This window comes from Acanthochromis polyacanthus, chromosome 8 (genome assembly GCF_021347895.1).
Source record: "Acanthochromis polyacanthus isolate Apoly-LR-REF ecotype Palm Island chromosome 8, KAUST_Apoly_ChrSc, whole genome shotgun sequence".
Classification (NCBI taxonomy): Eukaryota; Metazoa; Chordata; class Actinopteri; family Pomacentridae; genus Acanthochromis; species Acanthochromis polyacanthus.
This window is the reverse complement of record NC_067120.1, coordinates 2,984,257-3,009,847: the sequence shown is the minus strand read 5'-3', so window position 1 is coordinate 3,009,847 and position 25,591 is coordinate 2,984,257. Positions and strand designations below refer to the sequence as shown.

The following is a 25,591-nucleotide window of genomic DNA, read 5'->3' as shown; positions in this document are numbered from 1 at the left end:
CAAACCCAACTTGCACACAAATGGACAAGGAGACACAGTCAAAAGACTGTTGTGTTAACATGAACAACAATGCACACAGACTGAAGGACAACAAATTCAGAAATGTTTATCTGGTGCCGCCACCTTGAGAACGAAAATCAAGGTTATTTTGCACAATGTATGACAACAGAATGTCTCTCACAGCGAGTACAAGCTGTGGTCACAGCTCTCCTTTCTTTGTTTGAAAAATGTTCTTGTTTCTCCGTGTTTTATTCGAAGTTGTGTGAGAAGTCCTTTTGACTTATGCCAGCCTAACAAACCTACTGACATTCTAAATCTCTGCAGCATGCCTCCAGAAATATTTTTAGCCTGCTCATCACCAGTCAATAGTTTATCAGTGTCTGAAAAGGTTATATACAGTTTTTTTGTTTCGTAAAGCAAAAGAGGAAAAAGTAAAAGCAGAACAGCAATTATGTAAGCCATTGTGGACTTTTTATTTCTATTTTCAGATTTTTTTGGGGGGGTGAAACTAGCTTAATTTTCATGTCCTCAGTCTTCATGTATTATGTGCAGTTTTTTGCCATCACTGCTCAGTCTTCATGGTAGCAAACAGTATTTTTTTTGGACATATCTGTTTTAATCTGAAATATTTTTAAGGGTTGACCTCTAATAATTCACTCATGACTGGTTAAGATTGGATGCTTTGACACTAAAAACACATATAAACCAGATGCTGGGTAACATTGCAGTAACACATGCTCTCAAACATGCACATTCAGTTATAAAAGGTGAACAATTTTTCACTGACATGTGATATTATTTTTCTTTTGATTGTGTCTCTGTCTTTATTCATTTGGTGCCGCAGAATCTTCCCGTTGTGATAAATCCGTCCCAAGTGGCTTTGTTAATCTTAAGCTTTCAGTCTCCCCAAAGCTCCCAGTGTAATGAAAAAGACAACCTATCTCCAAGTCAAGATGCAGCTTTTCAAAGTTATATTTGATGTTAGTTTTGTTACGCTGGCAGAAAAAATATCTTCCTTTTCCTTGTGTTCTCCAGAGTTTCAAGTTGATAGCAAATGTACATTAGAAAACCAGCAAGTGGAGGCTTGGAATTTTTCCTTCTTTGATGGATTAATTCTCCATATAAGAAGTGGGAAGTAATTAATCAATATAAACTGTACTTTAAGAGATAAATATAATGGTTGTCAAACAGCAGGCAATGTGCTTTTTAAAACAAAATATTCGTACGAGGTCTGACTATTTGGAAAACAGACACATCGTCATGTCTTGTCAAAATTGATTGAGAAAATGTATGTAACCGAAAAGAGCTATAATACAAACCTGATTATTTCCCACAGCCTTTTTTCTAGTCAAAAAACTTTCACAGGCAGTAGCAGTGTGAAAGTTAAAATTATGTAATCGATTTTTAGAATTTCCACTGCAGCTCGAGCTGCTCAGATAGACCTCCCAATAGAATGATAAAGAATCAGAGCGTTTATGGTGTACAGTGAACAGCACAGCTTTGTGGAAGGCTAGAGGGAAATAAATTTTAGTAATGACTGGATTTGATAGCTTCACACAGCCAGTCTGCGACTAACAAGCTCGGTTTTCATTAAGAGATCGAAGCGAGGAAGCAGCTACCAAAGAACCGATTTAGCTCAGTCTGATACTTATCAACCCATCAATAAACATTTAGATGATGGCATGTCTCGGTGGTTCTATAAACCCCTATTATCAACATCTGCTACCTAGCTAAAGGAGGAAACTGTCTATCAGTCTTTCTATCAGTAAGATTGATGATATCAGGGGTAATGGCACGCTAACGTTTGCTTTAGGCTGATATAACTTAATGATAATATGGATACATAAGATCCTCATCTTGTCGTCTTGACATTATCCCTATGAGACTGTCAGGAGACATAATAGGGGCTGCTGTCCTAATCTGCATGGTAATGTGCAATGCACTCACCTTCTTCTGGATCTGTGCCATTTTGAAATGTCCTGTGTTTAATTGCTGCTTAAGGGTACATAGACATTGCCCCTGAGGACAAAAACACCCCCGAAAGTCACATAAATGAAAGAAATTCTTGCCATCCTCCGTAGCAATAATAGTTCTGACTCAGGTTCATGTTCTGCACTGCTGTGGCTGAGCCCACTATGCAGCAGCCTAAGACAATATGGCACCTTCAAACACTGCAATCCTTTGTGCCTTTACCTGAAAATTACATCCGTCTTTGTGTGTGCAGGTGTTAAAGTAAAGTAACATGTCAGAATTCACAAATCTGGCTTCTATCTCTCTGTGTAATACTGTGAGAATTATACATGATTTTATGTCTTTGCACCTGCAGCTACTGAATTAAAAGAAAATAGATTTTTAAGCAGGCTAACCAGACTTTAAAATGGATGCTGTGGGCATTTGCGTGTGGTTATTAGTCATGTTATATTGCTGTGAGAACATGCGGTTTGTCCACAGTTGTATCTAGGTGTCAGAAACACAGTGATGCTGAATATGGTAGAGTTGAGGTTCCGAGTCGATATTGCAGGCAGCAGTGATTGATTTATTACTTGTGGGTTTTGCTCTCTCTCTCTCTCTCTCTCTCTCTCTGCTCTTTCTCTCCCTCTCTCTGCCATCTGTAGCTGAGGCTCCACAATGTGGTAACTGGAGGGAAGTGCTCTGCCTATTCACAGTCATCGCTGCCATTTACACACTGGAGAAAAGCTCTCGTGTAACACGGCGTGGTAATTTAAGTGTTAAATTTAGCATGATGTACCCAGTGTGTGAGGTTCAGTTAACAGTTAACCATCCTTGATGTTATTGCTCTGCATCCGTCATTTATAGACAACAGAAGCACCGCTGAGGGTAAATCTTGGAGGCAGATTTCAGTTCATGTGTTACATATTGTGTGCGGTTGTTGATTGGAACGCAGAGTTTAACCGAGTGGATTCCATTTTTCACATTTCTCCCCACAGGCATCTTTACCTTTAAACTCTGGCATTTATGGCTGAAGACAGAGCCACGGCTGCTGTTGCTGTAGCAGTTTTGTGTTGCTTTGCTTAATTTTCCAAGAATGAATAATGCACATTCACATGTAGGCACAAATTCATGTTGCTGCAAAATTGGTGTGAGCAGAGTAAGAGCTTTCTGTAAGAGCTTTTGCTTTTTGTATAGTTTTGTTTACTTTATTACGGCGACCGGCGCTTGTTCTTATGATGACCTTTTGTGAAAACTAATGCCACCATACCATGTGAATTGCTCATTATAATAGCAGGCCCAGCCTTTACCCCAAGTGTGACATTAAAGTTCAATACATGCCTTTTCCATCACCACATTACTAAAATGCAAATCAATAACATATCACTCTTCGCTCTCTCTGTTTTACTTCACTAAAATGCAATACCTTCTATGTAGCAAGTGACACATGCTTAACCTTTACCCCTCTTTTGCACTTGTCTCTGCAGAAATGTATGAAATTCAATGTGGATGCTCCAATCTGGCTGTCCAAGCAGCGGATCCTGTGTAATCTCAACCAGAGCCTGAAGGATGTACTCAACTATGGCCTGTTCCAGCCGGCCTACAATGGCAAGGCTGGCAAGTTCCTGGATGAAGAGAGACAGCTAAGGGAATACCCCTTCCCATCCATCGCTCCTGTACCTTACCTGGAGGTAGGTGTGGATCATGTGTATGTAAGGCATTAAGGAGTGAGAGCAAGAGGTGGAAAAAGAGGGGATACATGCCTCCACGCCATAAATAACAAACCCTCTGTGGACTCTATCGTCCTCTGAATAATCACTATTAGCCGGGGGGGGGGATCAATTCACATCAGAATTGCTATGCTTTTCCTCTTTTAGAATTCTGCATTGATTCTCAGATTCGACAACAAATTTTCTTTCTGTCGTTGCTACAAGGAGGGTACGGTGCAGCTCCAGACAGTGTAATTTGCACACGCACTAAAAGGCAAGCATTTGGGGGGGAATTTTTAGATTTATTGCGTTAATAATTAACTTTGCAAGGTATAGATAAGGTATCTCATGAATACTAAGCACATCATCAGTAAGACTAATGTTAGCAGAAGCTGAGCACCAGATATTAACACTAGGAAACCGCCAGACGCTGCATTCAACACCACTTTAGGAAAAATCCAGCCATCTGTGATCATCAGGTGAATGAAATAACTCGGTCTGTGTCCTGTTTAATTCTGGAAGACTTGCAGTTGTGCAGTGTCACAGATAACGCTGGGTGTCCTTAATTCTCAGTATATCCACTGTTTGAGACTTTAATAATATGTAGTAGCAGGACATACAGCATCTTACATCTGTGGTGCTGCTTTGCCAAGCTAGTAGTCCAGCTTTCGGAGAAAGACAGGGAGATGAAAAGATATTAAAAAGAATAGGAGTGAACCTTCCTAAATCATGTCAAAACACTGGTGTCTGAGGTCATGTTCTTGATATACTGTAGACTAACCACATGGTTCCTGTTGTTGTCCGTCAATCATCTTATGATCTACGGTTATTGCAGAGTCTGTTGAAGCGTTTTTGACATCGTGTGTGTGTGTGTGTGTGTGTGTGTGTGTGTGTGTGTGTGTGTGTGTGTGTGTGTGTGTGTGTGTGTGTGTGTGTGTGTGTGTGTGTGTGTGTGTGTGTGTGTGTGTGTGTGTGTGTGTGTGTGTGTGTGTGTGTGTGTGTTCTTGTACTTGCTACATTGTGAGGACCATTGTCTGCATTTAACTATCAAAGTGAGGACATTTTTACAAAGTGAGGACATTCTGGCTGGTCCTCACTTTGAAACAGCCATATTTGAGGGTGAAGACTTGTTTTTAGAGAACAGGTATGAATTGAGGTTTGGTTAGGTTAAGGATTAAGTTTAGGCAATCAGTTGTGATGGTTAAGGTTAGGGTAAGGCTCTAGGAAATGCATTACGCCTATGGATGTCCTCACTAAGATAGAAGTACAAACATGTGTGTGTGTGCACGCGTGTGTGTGTGCGTGCGTACTTCAGACACACAAAAGGTTGCACAGAGCTTTCAGTCGTGGGTGTGTGCATCATTTAGAGCACGATGTATGTTTTTTTTCTTTCCTTCTCTGTCGTGATGTGTCAGTCAAACCGAGAAGCAATAATGCTCCGCTCAGTGACAGTGTGTTGTCTGCAGCAGCTGTCATCTCTCAGAGATAATTGTAGCGCTTGTCCATCACGGTTTTTGATCTGAGAGAATCGCAGGCGTAAAAAGATGTGTCGTTTTCACAGACGGTGGTGTGTAGATGTCGGCTGAATTTCAGACTGGCCATGTTGGTTTTCAGTAATTTTAACGATGTACCAAAAGATGGAGAGCTTGATAAAGATTTAGGAAGGACTAAAACCTTCCCTTGGGTATTTAAAATTATTGGAGCATTTCAGTTTGGAAGAAAGTATGATACTTTGCTAGATCCTGGCTGCAAGTAAACTTTTATGTGGTGAAATTTCTGTGCTTAAGGGTTCACATCAGCGGTACGCTAGTTTTCAAGGGCATCTCTAAGAAGTTGTAAATGTCAGGAATATGAGTGCCATTTATAGTACAGCTGACGTAATGTTAGTAGAAAAGCAAAAGCACATACCACTACAGCAACAGTTAAACTAGATACAAAGACAAATTCTGTCACCATACAGTGATTCTGAATTATTCACTGTCTTACAGTTCTTGTTTAACTTAAACTTTGCTTTATGTTATCTGCATTTCAAGGGAGGACAGTACTTGCAACAGCTTGCAATCTAGCTGAATAGGGAGTGGATCAGTTTGTGTATTTGTATGTGAGCACGAATGCCTGCTACTACTCTGCTGGAGCACTGTGTGTGTCATTGATTGACCTGCAGTTATTCCCTCAGGCCTGTGGTGTGTAGAGATGATTGACAGGTTTGGATTAGCAGCTCAAAATCCTCTGTTCTGTCGTGGATTTACCCTGTTGGTGAACACCACGCATCGGTGGAGAAGCAGACTTGCACACGCATGCACGTACATGCACGCAAACACACATATTGATACTGGGCATGCACCTGCACAGACACAAGCACAGAAATCTGGAATGTACGGCAAGTCCTGGGCAACGAAAGTTCCAGAAGTTTTCAATTATAAGCTGTCAGTGTTGAGTGAAACCTTCTACTGTACAAGCAGTTTGCAACAAACCTAATGAATGATCGACTTTTGACAAGCTGCGTGGTACAGAATCACACGCCTTGACAAATTATTTTGTATTAATGAAAGCAGAAGTAGCACAAATGTTGTTGTTTTTTTTTTTGGTCTTTTGTGTAATCATCATTTGCAAAAAGCTTTTTTAACAATCATTTAGAAACTGAGCCAGTCTGATGGGTACAGTATAATATTTATATATGAATATAATGATGATGTGATGATAAATGTCATAAAATCTGAAGACTTTCATAAATTGGTTTAGGGGTTGAAGGCACATGCCATACACATGAATTACAAACAAGTCAGGATTTTTGTCCACAGTGACAGTCAGATGGTCTACAAAGCCACATTGTACATGCATTGTTGCCAGTATTAATTCAAGGTTAAACAATACAAATACAAGAAGACTGGGTCCATATGATCGTTAAAACCACAGCCTTTTCTCTCAGCAAATTCCTCGTTGCCTAAAGACAATTCTAGTGGTCAATGGGGGCAGGTCGTTCACTTCACTCTGTATGTCACTGCACATTGTTCAGTGTAGTGAATCAACACACAGTTAAGCTTTGCTGTTATTACTAAGGTTGTAGTCAAATACTCAAAAAAAAAAATCTGTTTTTGTCAACACTTTTTCTTGATATTGATGGAAAATTTCATAAGGTGACAGAAATGTGAAGTAAAATTCATTGGCACTTCAGGAAAGACAATCAGGTGCCATAAGGAATCCAAATTCAATTAAACTGCACTACATACAGCCATGGCCATAAGTTTGGACACAAGTACCATGACGCTTGTGAATCTTAGAAAATAGCACAAAATCGTCACTTACAATACAGTACACAACTCTGAGAACTATATTAAGTTTCATATTTAAAAAAAACATCAAAAGAGTTTGGTGTCATTTTGTTATTCTTACCAAATTTGGTTGTGAAAGTACTGCATTTTTTTGTACTCAAAAAATGCATTTTTTGCATTTTTTTGAATTTTCTTCTAATATTATGTTTTGGGAACAAAGTTGTTCCAATTGTTGGAATTTATTGATAATATTATATCCCTTGTTGATTTGTTGACTAATTAAACTGGTGCTGTCAAAAAATATTAGTTATGTTCTGTCATAGACATCAAAACAGACATAGGAAGTCATGCTGTGTCCAAACTTATGGCCATGGCTGTAGTTATACAACAACAAATGTGACTGACACGGGTTTCTGGTGAAGCTACAGTGATCTGAAGACAGACTGCTGAAAGCAGATCTTAACTTCCATTCTCTTCTTACTGGTTTTCACACAGGTCATATGGACAACCCAGTAAAAACTTTCACATCATCACTCTCCTGTTCGGTCATATTTATCAGTATGTTTCCAAAATGATTGCTACATTTATGCAAGCTAGGAATGACACGTGCAGATTCTTAAGTTTTGACCATGCTAAATTAAAACAGCATTTGACTTCATATTCCTTTGTTTTGGTTAATGTGTGGACTCTGATTGGAGTCTGAGCATATGCATAGAAAAGCGTTAAGAACCAACACAACACCTTGAAATGTTGAATTGATTATGCTTTGAATGGCAAAGCCGAAAGGCACTGTGGGATGGCATTATCTTCTTTTCTTTCCTAAGAGTGGTCCACTGTATCCTTTGCTAAAGTAGATAAGAAATGAAGCACTGCGACACCTTTTCTTAACATTTAGAGAATTCGACCAGCTCTTATCATGTTTGCCACTTAGATACTTCTGGGTCATTTTACTCAGAGACCCTCCTAAGCAAAAGAGAGGAAAAAAAGGACTGTCTGACTGCGGCCTACATGATAGGACTGATTTTCAGCTCCACAGTGTTGCACTTTTATATGGCCTAATTTCCCGAGTTGCTGACTTTTGGTCACATTGACCTCATTTAAGCCACAAAAGCAGATAACTGTGCCCTCCTGCCCATTACCGTTTTTATAATTTTTTTCTTACATGCTGTGTTGTTGAAATTGATAAAAGCCAATTTATGTCTGTCCATCATAATATACCAGTTTTTGTTTTGTTTATCTTATATTAACTTTTTGACATGATAAATTAGTATTCCTAGTTGAAGAGAAGATTTTACTGCAGTCGGGGGAAAAACACTCTCTCTTTAATAAATGAATCCTCTTGTTGTGTAATCTGTCAAACCCTGTGCTGCTCTTACGCATTTATTTAGTTGAAATTGGAAACCTTTTTTTGTTTTTTTTTTGTTTTGTTTCGCAATTTATATTTCATACTCAAGCTTGAAGGAAGTGGATTTTCAAGCAAATGTAATATGTGGAAAAGATGACGAGCAGGAGCGTGGCAGAGAGATGACAGCCGTATACAGGCAGTTATTTGGTCCCCTAACGACATTGAAAAGTTATTAAATGACTCAAAATCTTTGTGTCTCCTCTCCTGCGCTTTCTCACTCATTGGACAACCTAATAAAAAGAAATTCTTTTACAAAGTTTGATCGGAGGAGCTGATGGTGTGTGGTTAATTTATTTGGAACTACTTTAATTAGCACCTTAATTTGTGTCTTTTTCTGTCTACTGTCCTTGTTAAGCAGTCATGACACAAACAAAAAGAGAAGGTAAAAACTGTCCAGCCTCTTACCGTTTGTTCTTTTGTTTCAGTTCCGCTATAAAAGACGTGTCTACACTCAGACCTACCTGGATGAAAAGCAGTTGTCTAAGCTCCACACCAAGGTAAGACCAAACAGCTGTAAACTCTGTCATTCTGACATCTGAAGTGCTTTTTGTTTAAGCAACTTTGTAAACCATGAACAAATGAAATGCGATACATAAAACTCTGTCCCCTGTGTCTTGGGTAGCGTGATACCATGATGCCTTCGTAAAGAGTTGGCCTCTTTAAGCCTCTAACAGCTTCAGTAATCCTTAGCATTGATTATCAATGTCTAGGACTGGTTCAGTAGAAAGTGACGGATACTGATGGTGGTGATGGAGAGTGCTGTCTGGTTTACATGTGTAGATGTTTAGTTGTGTTGAGATCTTTGACAGTGAAAGGCCACAGCTTCAGTTTCACACTGACACCAATCAGTGACCACTCATGCTTGCTCCAGTTGGTAATTTCAAGTTTTTCTTTTGATATAATTGTACTAAGTGATGTCACAAGCACCAATGCATTGGCACCAAGTCAATGCAAAAATTCCCAAAATGCAACTTGTGTTTTGATACCCAAAGTACCACAAATGCTAGGTAAAGTAAATACTGGTGATAGTGGACAATAACAATATCACATAGAGTGATGCAGGCAATTGCAGGTGCAGCAACGGGTCCACTGGTGGAAAATAAAGATATGCTATTGAGATACTTTGCATTTGAGTCAGATCATCAGAATGTCATGAAAATAGATCATGTCCTCGATGTGTTATGTCATGGATCCAGGATATGCAACAGCTGCATTGACTTGACACACAACAATCACACACTTAGCTGGTTGAGGCACATGCTCATAACTTGAGCTGTGTGCTGCTGATAATGTTTGTAGACTACAGTTATTATCATTCTTTATGTAAAAATATAAGAGTGTATTGGCACGTTGATTTTCAAATATGTTCACTTGATTGATAATCTTTAATTTTTGGATTGAGAATGTGGGAAACTCAGTGGTATTGGTACAAACTACCAAGTTCTTGGTATTATCACATTTTTATTGCACATAGTGTAAAATCTTAATGAAATCATCTCTACAGGTAAAATACAAAGTTAAATACAAATTTATTTACTGGTCTTCACTTTCATTCTTTTAGTTGATTTATTGCTCAGATCCAAATCTTCTGTTAAGCTGCTGATATTATTTTAAAAATGTGATCAATATCAGATTCCAGCATGGATTATTCACAGTCACACATGCACTAAAGGACAATAGCAAAGATGCAGCACTCTACTGTGTATGCAAGTCCACAAAAAGGCTGCAGTGAAAGCCAGCAAATTTCTGAGCGGATAACGAGAATGAGGGAACAAGAAGCCCAAATTTTAATTATGGCTTTTTGTGAAGCAATGGCTGTTACTTTTGCATGGAGGCGTATGTGGATACGGTGCTAGAGCCAAAAATTTCTGCATGTCAGGGACTACTTTTAAATCTGTCAGCACCTTTTCAGTTCAGGCAAGTTGCATGAATTCTGATAAGTCTTCAGATTGAAGCTGCATCGCATTAGAGCAGCGGTCTCCAACCTTTCTCTCACCATGGAGCGGTTTCAAGCAAGAAAATCTTCTACGGACTCGTCATCGCGCACATAACAAATAATTGTTTTTATTATTATTATTATTGTAAGAAAGTGTCCTAAATGAATAAAAGCACTTTTTATTCCTAAATACTTTTCTTTCTCTCTTAGCCTCTGCCTCTTTTCAAAGCAGCTTTCCAGAGACATTTCCTTTTACTCATTTTGGCAGGGGTTAGATTGACGGCTTCATTTAACTGCCGGGCATGAAAACTGAGTGCAGGAAACAAGCACAGATGGAAGTGACAGGAAGATGATCTGGTCATTTTCCAAAATAAAATACCATGCAGACTCTGCTGTAAATAAAATTTTAAAAATTAAAATGTTTTTATTCCTTATGTGCGGCCCAGTGGTTAGAGACCGCTGCATTAGTATTTGCTTACTTGCAACAATGAACAAGTTTTTACATTCGTGAGGCTGTGGTTCAGTTTTACTCCCTACTTTCTCTGAGATGCTTGAAAAGGGGGCCACCGTAAAAGCTCTGCTCTGTGTATTTGTTGGTTCATTCATGTGTAATTGAAGTACTCTCTTTTTAGGCCATGCTGACCGCTAAGAGCCTCGTATAAGGACAATGCATGCTCATACAGAAGGCAGCATGGCCACAAAAACATGAACCTGGTCTGTTTTGTCCTGCTGTCTCATGTTAAAATGAGCAGGTGAAAATTAAGGTCATTGCGGCGTCAATTAAATCTGTCCATGTGTATCATCCCATTTCTTCCCAAATCTGTGGTAACTGTTTTTGTCAAAAATGCTCAGCAGGGGTTACTACAGTTGCTGTCCTTGTTGGTCTGATAATGTTAGTAATTGTACACATGATGTCATATGAACTATGATAGAATATGCAAGATGATATGTTATTGTCTGTCTTTGAGCACCAACAGCCAAATCTTCTGTTGTGAAAATAAGCTTTGATGGATGTCAAAGGTTAAGTCAAATGTGTAATATTTAAAGTGCAACATTCTTTTATTTACACACACGCACACACACACACATATATATATGTATATATGTATGCTCGATCGGAATGAACTGAATGAATGTGTATTCTGTGTATGTGTCTTCCTGACAAGCTGCAAACAGACTGTGGAAGGCAATGCAGGTTCAGTAAACTCAGGGTTTAACTCGGTGGATTAGAATGCTTTTAGACGGTATCAAAAAAAGGCATTCCCAACTGGCAAATAGAACCAAAGGGCTGGCAGACAGTGGCGAGGGGCAGGCAGGTGGTCACAAATGCAGATACAGAGAGGCAGAATAGGATTCAAACTGGCACCCTAAGTCTGCTTGGCAGCTTAGGCAGTTTGGCAGAGTGTGAATATTGGCTGGGCACAGTCTGATATAAGAGGAGATGTTTGTAATTTCTAGTGCATCTCAAACAAATAGAATATTGCAAAAAGTTTAGCATTTTCCATCAGTTATTTAAGAAAGTAGAACTTACCAATCAAACAGTACAAATGGCTTGTATCTCTGTCTCGTTCAGTGCAAACAGCCACAATTATGGGGAAGACTGCTGACGAGAAAGTTGTCCAGAATATGATCAACAACACCCTGGATGAATTATGGCTAAAGAAGGTCATTGCTGAAAATTCTGGCTCTTGACAGAATGCTGCATTGAAGCATATTAATGGAAAGTTGATGAGAAGGGAAAAATGTGGCAGGAAAAGGTGCCTTTAAAGGACTGGCAAGGAAAGTTGATTCAAGAACTTGGGAGAGCTTTGAAGGAAGTGAACTGAGGCTGTTGTCAGAGCATCAAGAGCCACCAAGCACAGACGGCTTTAGGAAAGGAGCTACGGCTGTCACCTTCCTAATATCAAACCACTCCTGAACCGGAGACAACAAAAGGTCTTACCTGGGCTGAAGAGAAAAAGAACTGGACTGTTGCTCATTTGCAGTGGTTCACAGCCTTAAATTTAATTTGGAAATCGAGGTCTTAACGTCTGGAGGAGGAGTGTTGAGGCAGAGAATCAAAGATGTTTGAAGTGCAGTCTGAAGTTTCTGCAGTCTGAGGACTTGTGGTGCCTTGTCATCTGGTGCTGTTTGTTCACTGTGTGTTATTCCAAAGTCAACTCAGCATCTACATTTTAGAGCACTTCATGCTTCCATCTGCTGACAAGCTTTATGGAGATTCTGATTTTCTTTTCTAGCTTGAACACTTTTGCCTCTGTGAGAAGGTGCTCAAAATCATGGTGAGCAACCATTTGATGGTTTTCTGATCATGATTTTATTGTGGCCATTTGGCCAATCAACTCACCTTATCTGAACTCAGTAGAATTCTGCATTGCATGAAGATGCACTGGAGGTCGCTTGAAGCAACCTTCAGTAACACCTCAGCAGTGTCAGACTGATCTCTATGCCACATTGCATGGATGCAATAATATTTAGTAAAGAAGCCCTAACCAACTATTAGGGCTGGGCGATATGGCCAGAAAATAAAATCTTGATTTTTATTTATTTTTTTGTCATGTTGGACGATTACGATTTTAATCGATTTTTGTTGTTTCTTTGCGGTCTGTTTGCTATGGCTAGTGCTAGCCATGCCGCTCTCCCGTAGCTGCCAGCACTCTTCCCATTCTTTAGGATGCCTCTGCTGGAGGTGCTGAAAGAGGTTAGTTGTGCTGCTACTCTTCGTTTTCACAGTACTTTTGCAAACCTTGCACATGACTGTAGTTTGCTCTGTGTCAGTCTTGCCAAAGCCGAACCACTTCCATATAATCGATGTAACATGAGGCCCTTTTCTCGCGACCAACTCTTCGTCTGTTGCTCTGTCCGCCATGACGGGGGTGTGAGTGTTTTGGTGGAAGGAGATGAGAGGCGGAAGCAAACGCCAGTGCACAAGTCGTGAAAGGCAGAAGAAGAATCTGTATTGTTATATATTGAAGCTCGCCTCGATTTTACGATTTGGCAAATTTTCAAATTGTCAGGTTTTAAAAAGGCAAATTAATCGAATTAATTCGATTTATCGCCCAGCCCTACCAACTATTGAGTATATGCTTTTCAGAAGTTGGACATTTCTGTATTGTCTTCCCTCTTTTTAAATTAAAAATTCTAATAATGTGAGGTACTGGATTTATTTTATTCATGAGCCATACGCCATTATCATCAAAATTAAAACACAAAAATATTTCCCTTAATGTGTAATGAATATAGAATGTATGAAGGTTTAACTTTATTAATGACAAAATGAAGTTTTTCACAATATTCCAGTTCTTAGAAATGCACAAGTAGATAATAGTCAGTGCTGAAAGTGTGCTTTATAGTGTGTGCTTGTGCTTGTGTGTGCATGTCGTGTGTGCATGTCGGTACTGTAAGTGGGTGTGATGAATGGAACAGAGCAGAGAGAACTGGATACATTTGCATCCAGCCCCATCAGATGGCAGATTTACACTGGGGAGAATTTATAGTGTGAACTCTGTCTCCTTCTGTGTTTTTGTCTGTTAGAGAAAGGGCTATAGTTCAGCAATACTGTTGTGTACAAACTAGGGAACTGCAGTTTTGATCGTTTGTGACTCAGTCTGTTCTTTTCACTCATAAAAAAAGAAGAAAAATATCTATTTTCACTAAAGTTAAAAGAGAAAATGGTACTGTAGTTATTCCTTATATGCTGTTTATTAGTCAAACTTTGTGGAAACGCGGTGAAATTTACTGTCTCGCATAATAATGAAAAAAATACCATAAAATAAGACGATAAAATGAGCCTATTAGCCCTCATGTGTGACTAATGTACTTAGATGCGCTTTTCCTGCAATAGAGGAAATAATAGACTAATGCTACACTTGTGAGAACAGTTTAAGGGCTTCTGACTCATTTAGCTTTGTAGTGAGATTCATGTGTGTCTGAAGAGTAAATTTAATTATATAGTTAATCCTCACAATCATGTTTAAATGAACAAAATCAAGAGCCTAGCGATCATCGAATGGTTTCATGTTCAAGAATATTGATTAGAAACAGCCGTTTTTATTTTTTGTTTTAATGCTACCAGATGAGTCTTAGAAGCTATACATTTTGTGTTGTTGCAGTATTGGTATCACATCCATATTTGTTGCAATAATAAATGTAACTGCCTTTACTTCTGCTGTATGTTTCCGGGGAACAGTACGCAAGTGTGTCCTGAACATAGCAGGTTTGTGTGAACAGATACAATTTGCCTTTGTTTATCAGGGTACAGTTCCTTGTTTGACTTTTTTAGCATTTAGTGGAGCATCAGGAAAGTAGAGGTCAAAATGTAGTCAGGATTTATCCTGAGGTTTGGAGAAAAAAAACGTACATAAATAGAAAACCGTAAGTGTGAGGGACATTTAAAATGTCAGTGAAAATGGTTGCTTTGATAGAGGGGGACCTTTGAGTTCATTGTTGGATTTTTTTTTCGTTATTTTGCCCCTCTGCTGATTATTCATGGCCAGTGACTGCGCTCTGTTGTGCACTATTGTTGAGAGTGTCAGAGACAGAAGGAATGTGAATTACTAAATGAGATGAAGATGCGGAAAAGCGGTGATGAGAAAGATTAGTCATGCTCACAAATATTTCTTTTGTCTAAGCAGTCTGGTGTGAGCTGCTTCCGTCTGCTTCTTTGTACATTGCTATGACAAACTATGAGTGAGTGGGACTCAAATGACATCCTCAGCCAAGATCAATTTCTGCCCTGCTTCAATTTACGCGGTAATTTCATACAATAAATCATCTATAACGATAGAATTTGTTGTGATTGGCCTGCCTCACAGGTCAGTGGAAATGGAACTGGTAAAATTCTCAAATGAAGAAAGAGAGTGTTCATCTCCCTGCCACTAATACGGCCTCACAAAGTAGAAACTTGAATGTGTAAATGAGCTGTGAAAGCCAGTGTGTTGTTTGAGCTACCTATTTTTAAGTAGTGAGTTACTGAGGACAGCTGTGTTATTGGAGAGAAGAAGGGTGGTAATTTTGTTCTACTACTCCAGAAATTGCCATAATAATTTCTCTCTCAACACAGAGACATCTGAACAACACGGGCACATTAGTTATTATGGCAGATAATGGGTCAGATATTAAGCGTAGTGCATGCACACACTGATCAACCACAACAGGAAAACTACTCAGAGGTGAACTGAATGACATCGATCATCTTGTTGTGATGCAGCATTCTGATGGGAAACGTTGGCGTTCATGTGGCTGTTACTTGACATGCATCACTCACCTTAACATTATTGTAGACAAAGCACTCAACCCCATGACGATGGCTCTCCCTTAGGGCAGCGGACTCCTACAGCAGGGCAAAGCACCTTGCCACACAGCAAGACTGCTGAAGAGCAGGTCAAGGAACATGATAAAGAGCTTAGAGTGTTGTTCCAGCCTTCCAATCTAATCGTGCATCCTTTGGAACAAGCCTGATTCATGGAGGCCCTACCCTACAACCCACAGCACCCAAAGGATCCTTTGTCTAGTGACCAATGGGTCAGAGCTGTTTTGACACAAAATTAGGTAGGCCCCTTTTAGTGTATATAAAATACTAGTATGTATTTGTAAGTAAAATAATTTACACAGACTCACATTTTGAATGATTGGAAAAGTCTAATAGCAACTGGCTGTTGTACTAGGCTACAGCATCCAATGTGAAAGTAATGTATGAAGCTTTGATGCTTATCGATTGCATGGTCATATCCAAATTAGATTGGAGCTGACTCTGCCTTTCTCATATTTTCTGCTCTTCAGAAGAAAGTCAGCTTATTTGTAGATGCATCACAATTGTCAATTATTCACTTAGACTGAATGTTAAATGCTTTTTGCAGATTTAGTAATGAAAACAAGTCTGCTCTGCCTGCACGTGAGAAGATTAGCTTTAAGCACGTGAGGCTTTACAGTAATGGAACAGTGACATTTATTTCCTTTCCTCTTTACCTCAACAGCAAATTTGCTTTTGTCGCATAATTAATTGAAATGTAAAGAGGGAAATCTTGTTATGGGTGACTCTTGCAGCCTTGGCAGTCTCTGTGTTCACAATTCATCCTGCAGCGAGCTGCCCTGCAAGGCAGAGGTCAAGCATTAGCCTACTTTGCCACCATGGAGTTCATTGGCCGCGGGCTGAAGTTTAAAATCAGGTCATAGTTGATAGGATTTTCCCATTCATTTTCCCTTTGCCCAGCCGAATCAAACCTCGTCATTCTGTAGCTGTCCTGGTTAACCATGCATGGTTGCTTCGTGGAAAATTTACATAGTGTACTTTTAGGAAAAAAAAAAGGTTGTGTGTGGGTGTTTGGTGTGGGCTGCTTCAGAATGGGGGGCTTTCTTGTAGTGGGACAAAGGGCTTCCAGTGATGGAAAGAAAACTTTTTATCAGTCGTCTTTTAAACAACTTACTCAAACTGACTCAATAATTGTGTGGCCTCAGAAACGTAATTTTCTGCTTGATTTTCTCCGAGCTTGCACCTACTTCTTGGTACCTTATTTATTAGAAGCAGAATACTAATGCTTTAGCTTGCCCTAGGGATTCATTGATATAGATGTATGTAATTTTGAGAGCAACTTGGGTGTTAGTCTAAAGCATATTGGAGCTTTATATCTTTGCAGCCAATTGAAAATATATATACTAGGAATGTAAGATCGGATAGTTGGATGTATGGATAGACAGATAGGCTTGCTGTATGTATATAATTATGAAGGAAAGCTTTGGGCATCGTAGCTGTAGAGATGATAAATGAGGTTGGGGGTTAGAAGGAGCTAGAGGCAAAATGGTAGTGGAGAGCATTTAGTAATGCACTATTTGATAATGTGGTCATGGATGCCAGAGTGGGCGCATTTCTGTACTGCTATTATCATAAATGCATTGTGAAATTGCACACAATATAAAAGTCTTAAATGTGCTTGCTCTTTAGAGAAAAATGTTTGGACTGGTCCAGCGCGACGCACAAGCTAAATATGCCACATCGTTGTTAATGTACAAGTGTGGGGAAGCATAATTCACAAAGGGCCCCCTCATAAAACGTATAGCAGACTAATGCTATTCCTCCTTCACTGAAGCATTGTATTGTTGTTAGTAGTTTATTATATTTATGAATGAGGATTCCTGCATTATTTTCAGTTTATAATAACACTACACAGAGAATGTTTGTGTCATATCGTTATGAGACGCCACATCCCACAGAACATTTGAATAGTTCCTAAACCCTCCTATCAATGCAGTGTTATTGCAACTGCAATTTATATGAAATTTGACGTAGGATTTCCACAGAAACGCACACAGCTGCATGGCACAGGATGAGAGGATATTTCCATTGTGGAATCCTTCATACACAAAGCTCCCCTTATGGACAACCCCATAAAAAGATGAGAAATGTAGCGCTTTGAAGAAAGTAGAGACATATCTGGTTGCGAACAACAACACTCACAACTCATCTAAGCCGCACTAACAAACAAATATAGACAAGAAACTTTGGGTTTTTAAAACATGTTCCCAGTTGTGGACAGTTGAGCTGAAATTGTTTGAACTATTTCTAATTTGAGCTGCAGTATTTGTCTCCATGTTTTTGATGTGTGACGGTGTACAACCTGTGCTTGCAGACAACATTGCGAGTTTTTATACAAACAGTTTGTGGATTTAAATATCACCATATTTTCAATACTTTGATACTAAAACAAGACCATTAGTCAATAGTCACAAAGCCCCTACTGTCATGTCGTGCTTGGTTTAGCACATTGCTGTAGTAATGGAGATTGCGCCAGCTCCCTACAATACGTCTGTGTTCACATTCTCATTATTCTCTGTATTTCCTTTGACTTTGAATATCTATATCTACCCTTGACTCTATACCCCACCCACTGTCCCTCTGTTTTTTTTTCTCATTTTGTTTTCCCTCCCTCCATCTTACACTTTCTCTCCTCCCTCTGCTTTCCCTCCCTCTTCTCTGGCTCTCTCTTTCCCCACTCTCCCTCTGTTCTCTCCAGCATCCTGCAAAATCACCCCTTGCCATCTCTCCGTCTGTCTGTGCATGCACACGAGTAAGTGTTTGCGTCCTGGTTCGGTTGAGTGTTTGTCTGAATGACCATGTGAGGCTGCATGTGCTCCTTTGACAAGACGGAAGGCAGTGAAGGAGAAGGAGAGGGAACCAGAGGAGAGTAAACGAGGAGCAGGAGGGGGCTGGACACAGCCATGTGGAGGATGTTTTGGCATTCGAACTGTAGCTGACCTACGGTACTACGTGTGAGACGGAGTAGTGTGTCCATGTGTGTGTGAGATGGGATCCGCTCTGGGCAGAAGACAACCAGCTGAGAAAAAGGAAAGAAAAAATAAAGAAGCCAGGAAGGCCAGGCTCAATAGTAAGGTACCCCAATTGCTCTCATCGTCTCTTTAATTTTGCCATTTCCTCTGGTGTAAACACATCTTTTTGTCCCTCTTTCTCTCTGTTTTTTTTCATACTTCCTATCTCCACCACTCCCCAACCCATCCCTGACTACCTGTCTGTGCTCTCGCTTTCTCTCTTTCTCTGGCTTTCGTTCTGGCTTGTGTTCTGTTGTTATGCTCTGCTGCATGTTGGCTGTGTGAGGAGCTGGTGCAGTCTTGTCTGAAACCCTGACAGAATGCTAATGTTTTTCTCTGCACTGGTTCAGTTACTCAGTGTGCATTTCTATATATATATATATATATGTGTGTGTGTGTGTGTGTGTGCCCCTGGTATCGTAGAGATTGTGGGGAAGTGTCTAGCTGTGGCTGGTGTCAGTGGCTGTATTTTGCCTTTGGATGTCCAAGTAAGCAAGACAAACACTTTTATGTGTGTGCATGACTCTGTATGTGACGGACAATCGTGTATGCAAGTGTGTGTATGTGCATATGTGAGAGCATGTGTGTTAGGATTTGCCAGTGTATCTTCTCTTGTGGTCTTTACTGTTTGAGGTCGTGATGCTCTGTATCACATTTCTGTGTTACCCTGATGGAGACGATCTTACTCTGTGTATGTTTCTGTTTGAGAGGGACAAAGGTGCAAGGTGGCTATAAGAATGGCACATTAGTAGGGCAGTAAGGAGGAACTTATCAGGCTAAGTAACCGCCACATACATTTTTTTTTTTTTCTGTGAACGCTGACTGGGAGTCTCAGAGCTGTCAGTCTCAGGCATTGAGGGTTCAGCAGGTGGCAGCTGCCAACAGGACACCCTGCGGGCAGCAGGGCTTGGGCTACTGCACATATGGGCAGCCTGACCTATGCCACAAAATCTCCCACACAAGCATATCTTTCTTCTTCTCACTGAGTCTTTTATTGATTCAGAATGTACAGAATTTATTGGTTGTAAGTATCCCTTATTTAAAGCTTAACACTATGTCCTGTCTGTTGTTTTGAGACTTTGTTTCCATGCGCTTACAAATTAGGCTGGTGTAAGTAACAGCCATTTAAACAACACACTCCACTAAAGTGTGATTTGTTTTATTTTGTTTTGGGCCCTGCTTGTGGAGAGACAGTCTAAATTAACATTACAGATACCTAATTATGTTCTATACACTGGGATGCTGCGCCGACCCAAATGTGTTTGTGTCTTTTGTGTGTCGCTGGCTTTCTAGCGTGTGTCTAAGTTATTCCCTGAGAAAATGCAGCACTACACTACTTTGCAACCACAAGAGTATCTCACCTTCCGTCTCAGTTTTTCATTTTAACTGAGCGGTGTGTCTATGTAGGGGTGTGTACGGGAGAGACAGTGATTAGACAGATTTTAAAAAAAGGAATTGATTCTGTTTTGTTCAGTATGCTCTGAAACCAGGCCATGTAGAAACTGTAGCCCGAGGCTGTTCATAATACACCCCAGTAAGCTCTATGTGGGTCTCTGCTTGTAGGTAGTGCTAATGTTAGTTCTTTGATGTTATTAAAGTCCATTATAGAGTTTTGGTGCCGTTGTCCATAGCGTCTGTTTGATTTTTTTTTACTAGTTCATTTTATATTGTGGCACTGTCAGATAAAACCTTACAGTATTCATCACGATAAACCAGCTTCTAGAAGAATCTGTGTCACTAATGTATGAAAACGTGCAAGCACAAGTTGATAAAATCTAACAGTGTCTTAGTTTAGTGTCACCAATAATTCTTTTTTATCATCTCCACATTCCCCATTCTATGCACAGTCACATGCTGACACAGTTTGAATGAAAAATGTTGTTATGCCCATACTAAATTCATATTTATAGATGCCAGTAGGATTCTTCTAGCTGGAAATGACAAACAAGTGACAACATATGTAAACCATTGTTTTACAGCTGTGATGAATTTTAGCTAGTTCTACTATTTACTACAATGTGCTAGCTTTTTTGTTTGCATTTTTTGAAACCAATGTCCAATCATATTCATACCCTTCTAAATAGCCGCAAAAGTATGAGCATGCAAGCTTCTGCACCATTCCAAATTGTCCTGTTAATTTCTGCCGTGTTTTAGACATTCTATTACGCTACGTTAGAACAGCTGATGCAGTAGCTCTCTAGTCAGTTACTAATCAATTGCTGGTCACGATCTAAAACCAAAAAGCTTCAAGAGCTTGCTGTTAGGGTCCACCACTGAGAGAAAGCTGTGCACTGTGACTGCTCATGAGACGAGGAAAAGGCTATGAAGCCACATCCAAGTGTATTCAAGTGTCAGTGGCCACAGTGCAAAGCATAATCGGAGCGTGCAAGGAGGTTCATACTGTGAAAAATCTGTAGGAACCCAAAAATGACCCCTCTGCTGGCAAGGACAGTGAGAGGCCAAAAACAGTCCAAGGATCACCGCCAAGACTGTCCTGATGAATCTGAGCAATTCTGGTACCAACATCTCGAGTAGACACTTCAGCGGCCACTGCACAAAGCTGACTCCATGGATGCTGACAAAGAAGAATGCCACTTCTCCAAGAGAGTCACAGAAAAGCTCACCTGGCCTTTGTAATGGCTCGCCTGGACGAAGATGACAGCTTTCAGTCATCAGTTCTGTGGTCAATTGAGATGAAACTGGAGCTGTGGGATAGAGAGCATGGCTTTTATTTGGCAAAAGAATGGGGAAGCATTCAACTCCAAGAACACCATCTTCACTGTCAAGCATGGTGTTTGGAATGTAATGCTTTGGGGTGTGAGTAGGCCAGGGAACCTTGTCAAAGTAAACAGCATCATGTGAAAAGATGGTTACATTAAGATTCTGGAGGAAAACATCATGCAATATGTAGAAGAAGTTGGCTTTGGGCAGCATCATACCTTCCAACAAGACAATGAACTGAAACACAGAGCCAAAGTGGTGAAGACATGGATTAAAGAAAACAATATGAGCATTTCTAGAGAGGGCTAGCCGGGGTCCAAACCATTGAGGATCTGTGGAGTGAACTGAAAACCAGAGTAATGCATGGAAAGGAGGGGTCCAAAATCCCTGTTTGCATCATTGGTCACTGTGGTATCAAATAAACCTTTTTTATTGATTACAAAGAGTCCGTCCGTCCGTCCATCCGTCCGTCTGTCCATCTTCATTGAAACTGGAGTTTTTGTTTAGTCTTGGTCTTTGCAGCTCATTTCCCAAGTTGATTTCACAATGAAAAAATAGCACATTGTACATCCCACTAACCGGAGACTCTTCATTCTAGGTCAGGGTGTTTGAATAGATGACTGTAAAATAGGATGCCAGAGGCACAAAGTAACAATAGAGTTCTAATAATTATTGGGTTTAACAAATACACTTGCCACATGCCCCCTGTCTCAGCCTGGAGCTTTCTTGCTGGCCTCCTGTGTTCTCTCTGTAGCCCGTAGGCCTGTTTGCAGCCAAGGTTCAAATGTAGGGGAAGATCTTTTATTGCGATGTTTTCAGCTTTATTTTGACATAAGTTTTACTTGACTGAGCTCCGGCTTACCTCTGGTCTGTGTAGCTGTGTTTCATCCTCTGGCTCTGTCCCCCTGCTGTCTGCCTGCCTGTGTCCTGGTGTCAGTTTGAAAGCACATGACTGGACCTGATTCAGCTTTTTCTTTCTCTGGTCTCTTTGATTCTGATGACAGCATGCATTCCCCTCATCCTCCCTGCCCATCCTGCTCACAAACACACAAAATGACAGTCATGCATACAAACAACAGTCGAGCTCTGCTGTCATATTTTACGTGACAGAATTAATGAACTGTAACTGAGATTGAATACTGAGCCGAGAACTTCTCCTGCAAACATGCTTGAAGAATGTAGTTTTCACCTGCACATGGTCAGCTTGCAGACACTGGATTTTAAACAGTTGGACAAATGTGAGATTATATCCAAAGAATCTTCCTTAACTGTAATCAAAATCTCCATTGTCCGTCTGTGTGCTCAGTATTTAGCGGTTATATTTGTGCTCAGATGTGACGAGATGCATCATTTCATCTCATTCCTCATCGTTGTTTACCGCACAATCGGATGCATCTGATTATTTGCATATCATAGTGTCTGCCACTTGGTTTTAATTGCGATCCATTACAATTTCTGTGAATGTAGCCACATTACAATCTGACATAAGTGTTTCATTTTTATATATAGACTGTGGGTGGTGTATTCCTGAACAACACTTATGAATCAGCCGCCTTTCATACCGATTTTCCCTGCGTATGTGTCTGTGCAGTCTAAAACAGGCCTACACACACATATTTGTGTGTTCCTGTTTATGCCTTTTTCTTCTTTTTATTCATTAATCAGTTGGCAAGTAAGCCTGAGCTCAATTGTCCTGGTGGAATAGACAATACTGGACAAAGCTATGCTGCCAGTGTGGCCAGGAGGGTGGGTGGAATTGGTTGCGGCTGAACAGAATGTTTTGGGGCTCCCATACAATAAGCCTGTGCTCTGCAACTTTGTGAGTGTGCTGTTGAGTGGGAAAGAGGCTGCGGCTTCACCCTGCTTTGTTCTAGCTCTTTAGCCAACCCTTTTAGATATCTCCCAGTGTCCCGTGTGCCCAAACTGTGCTTCATCACGAGGAATATTAGCTATAATACGGAGCTAAAACGTATTACTCCAGTTCGTCTGGAAAGGATTACCGACGAGGCAGCATGCTGTTGCGTTCAGAGAGAGCAACCAGGAGCCGGGCCACAGAGGTTAGACACAACCCATTACTGTAAAAATGGTTCATGAGATCAAGAGTGAATGCAGATTTATGTAAGTCTGGCATTGCTTTTATTTAAATTCCCATAATATGAAGCAACAGGTACAGTAGTTGGATGTGTAGCTTTTTTTTTTTTTTTTTTTTTGTCGGCTTTGAGTTTTATGAACCTCCAGTTTAAAGTCTGTGTCCAGGGCTTCAAGTTTATTATGTTGTGCGCAGTAAACTGTGTTATTTTACAAGGAAATATAATTAAAACTTTAATTTTGGTGTGTACATGTAAGTCAGTTGGCCGCCACTTTCTGTATGCAATCAGAAACTGACCCATTTCACATATTTTATGTTTATCAGGCAATTTGTCTTGTGTCCCATTTTAGTTTGTATTTAAGTTGAAAATGACAATAGGTCACATAATAGAGCAGCCATACGTGCATGTGCATGCTGTGTCAGCACAAGGATTGGTTCCAGATAAATAATGCCGAGAGGATTATTTTACTCCTCAGTCCTTGTCTCTTTTATGTTGCCCTTTTCTCAGTTAAAGGACTCTCTAAAATACTAAATGTCTAAGAGGCCAGAGGAACACTGGAGGGAGCACGTTATTTAGAACAGGTATTACCATTATGATGATAATGACTCTGCCTCGTGTGAGCTGAGAAGGCTGTGAGAAGAGATTGGGCTTTGGCTAAGTCTTCACCAGAGAGGTGTAAAAGTGAGTGGCGCTGAAACATTTATGGTCAATGATGTGTTTGCTGTTACTATGGTAACAGTGTCTCTGAGTGTAGGCTTTTTACTGCACTCATACTTCATGAATAAAATGTGTGTTTAGTGTGCTAAATTATGAATCAGGGTGTATATTTTGTGTGTGTGTGTTTGTACGCATATGTATGAGTGTGAATGTGTCCAATAAATTTGATCCTTAAGCCTTCGGTGCTTTTTGTGCTGTTGGTCCCCCCCCCAAGCTTAAACGTGTATCATATTACTCAGCGATTTATTTTACTGCTGTACAGTAAAGGTTGAAGATTCCTCTCACAGAGAATCCTCTTCCTTGGGATCAAATCCACACCCTGTCATACTATATATTGGTCTTATTGTAGCTGAGAGCATTACACTTTAAGCCTGTTAGGTATGGATATTGCAGATTACTGCAGCGTTCAGTCTGTCAGACAAACATAGTGTGGGCAGAGGCTCAAACAGACATACATACAGGCAGAAGTACAGAACTTACAGACACACACGGATAAAACACACCAATCTGCACCAACAGACACAAAGTAGTGCGTTGCAGCTCTTTGTCTCCAGAGAGTTTAAACACCCACATTAAACTAAGAAGGTTAATTAATATGTTCTTTTAATGGGAGCCTTTATTAAATCCACCAGCAGCATAAAATATTAAGCATATTACCTAACAGTCAATATGTATTATTATTTTAAGAGTGAGCCACTTTAAAACTTTGGTTTGAGCATCAAACAGTCATTTACTGACGGCTTTAAAAGCATCTTTGACAGGTTGTGTGCTTTTGGAGGATAGTAGTTGTCGTCAGCCTGGATTTACATTGTTTCCCAGCGGACTTTTAGATTCACTGTATAAAACAAGCATGGAAATCAGTTCACATCAATCAGCTATGCCTGCTAACACAAAGACGCCAACAAGCATTCACACTTTCACTTACAGCCAGTTCAGAATTGCTAGTTGACCTACCAAACTTTTCAAATCCCTCTTGGGCCACTTCTTGATTCCTTGTTGCCTATCGGAGTACTTGGTTTGTTTCACACTTTGTTGTGGCTGCTAACACTGCTAAGTACACAGCTTCAGTTTGTTGCTTGTGCTCTTACTGTAGCAAATTTCCAAATGTAGGTGAAAACGTGGATTGAAGGTTGAAATTTCAGCCCTAGACTATAGCCCCTTGTTCTAAAAAGTGACACTAACACTGAAATGCCTTAAACCTGCATTTTTTTCTCCAACAGCCAGCAGGGGGCAACTCTTTTGGTTGCAAAAATAAGTCAGATTCTGTAGAAGTTTGAGAATATGACAACACATCTCACCTGATTTGGTACCCTAGTAAACATTTTCCTAATGAGTTTATGGACTGAATTAGGGTTGGGCAGAAAATGTAGATGCGTATAACAATAAGATTTTTATTTCAGTTGATATAATCTATAGTTATTCTTCATTTTTAAATTACCTGTTTTTAATTACGATTGATGAATTGCTTATTC

The 25,591-nt window shown here is 40.0% G+C and overlaps 1 protein-coding gene across 1 annotated transcript in view; it reads left to right on the top strand.

Annotated features, from left to right (window-relative positions):
• Window positions 1–25,591, top strand: part of shank3a (SH3 and multiple ankyrin repeat domains 3a) — a 159,899-nt gene that overhangs the window by 29,222 nt on the left and 105,086 nt on the right. The window contains 2 exon segments of the mRNA XM_051951413.1: window positions 3,438–3,641; window positions 8,762–8,833. Of these exon segments, the coding sequence (XP_051807373.1) occupies window positions 3,438–3,641; window positions 8,762–8,833 (276 nt within the window).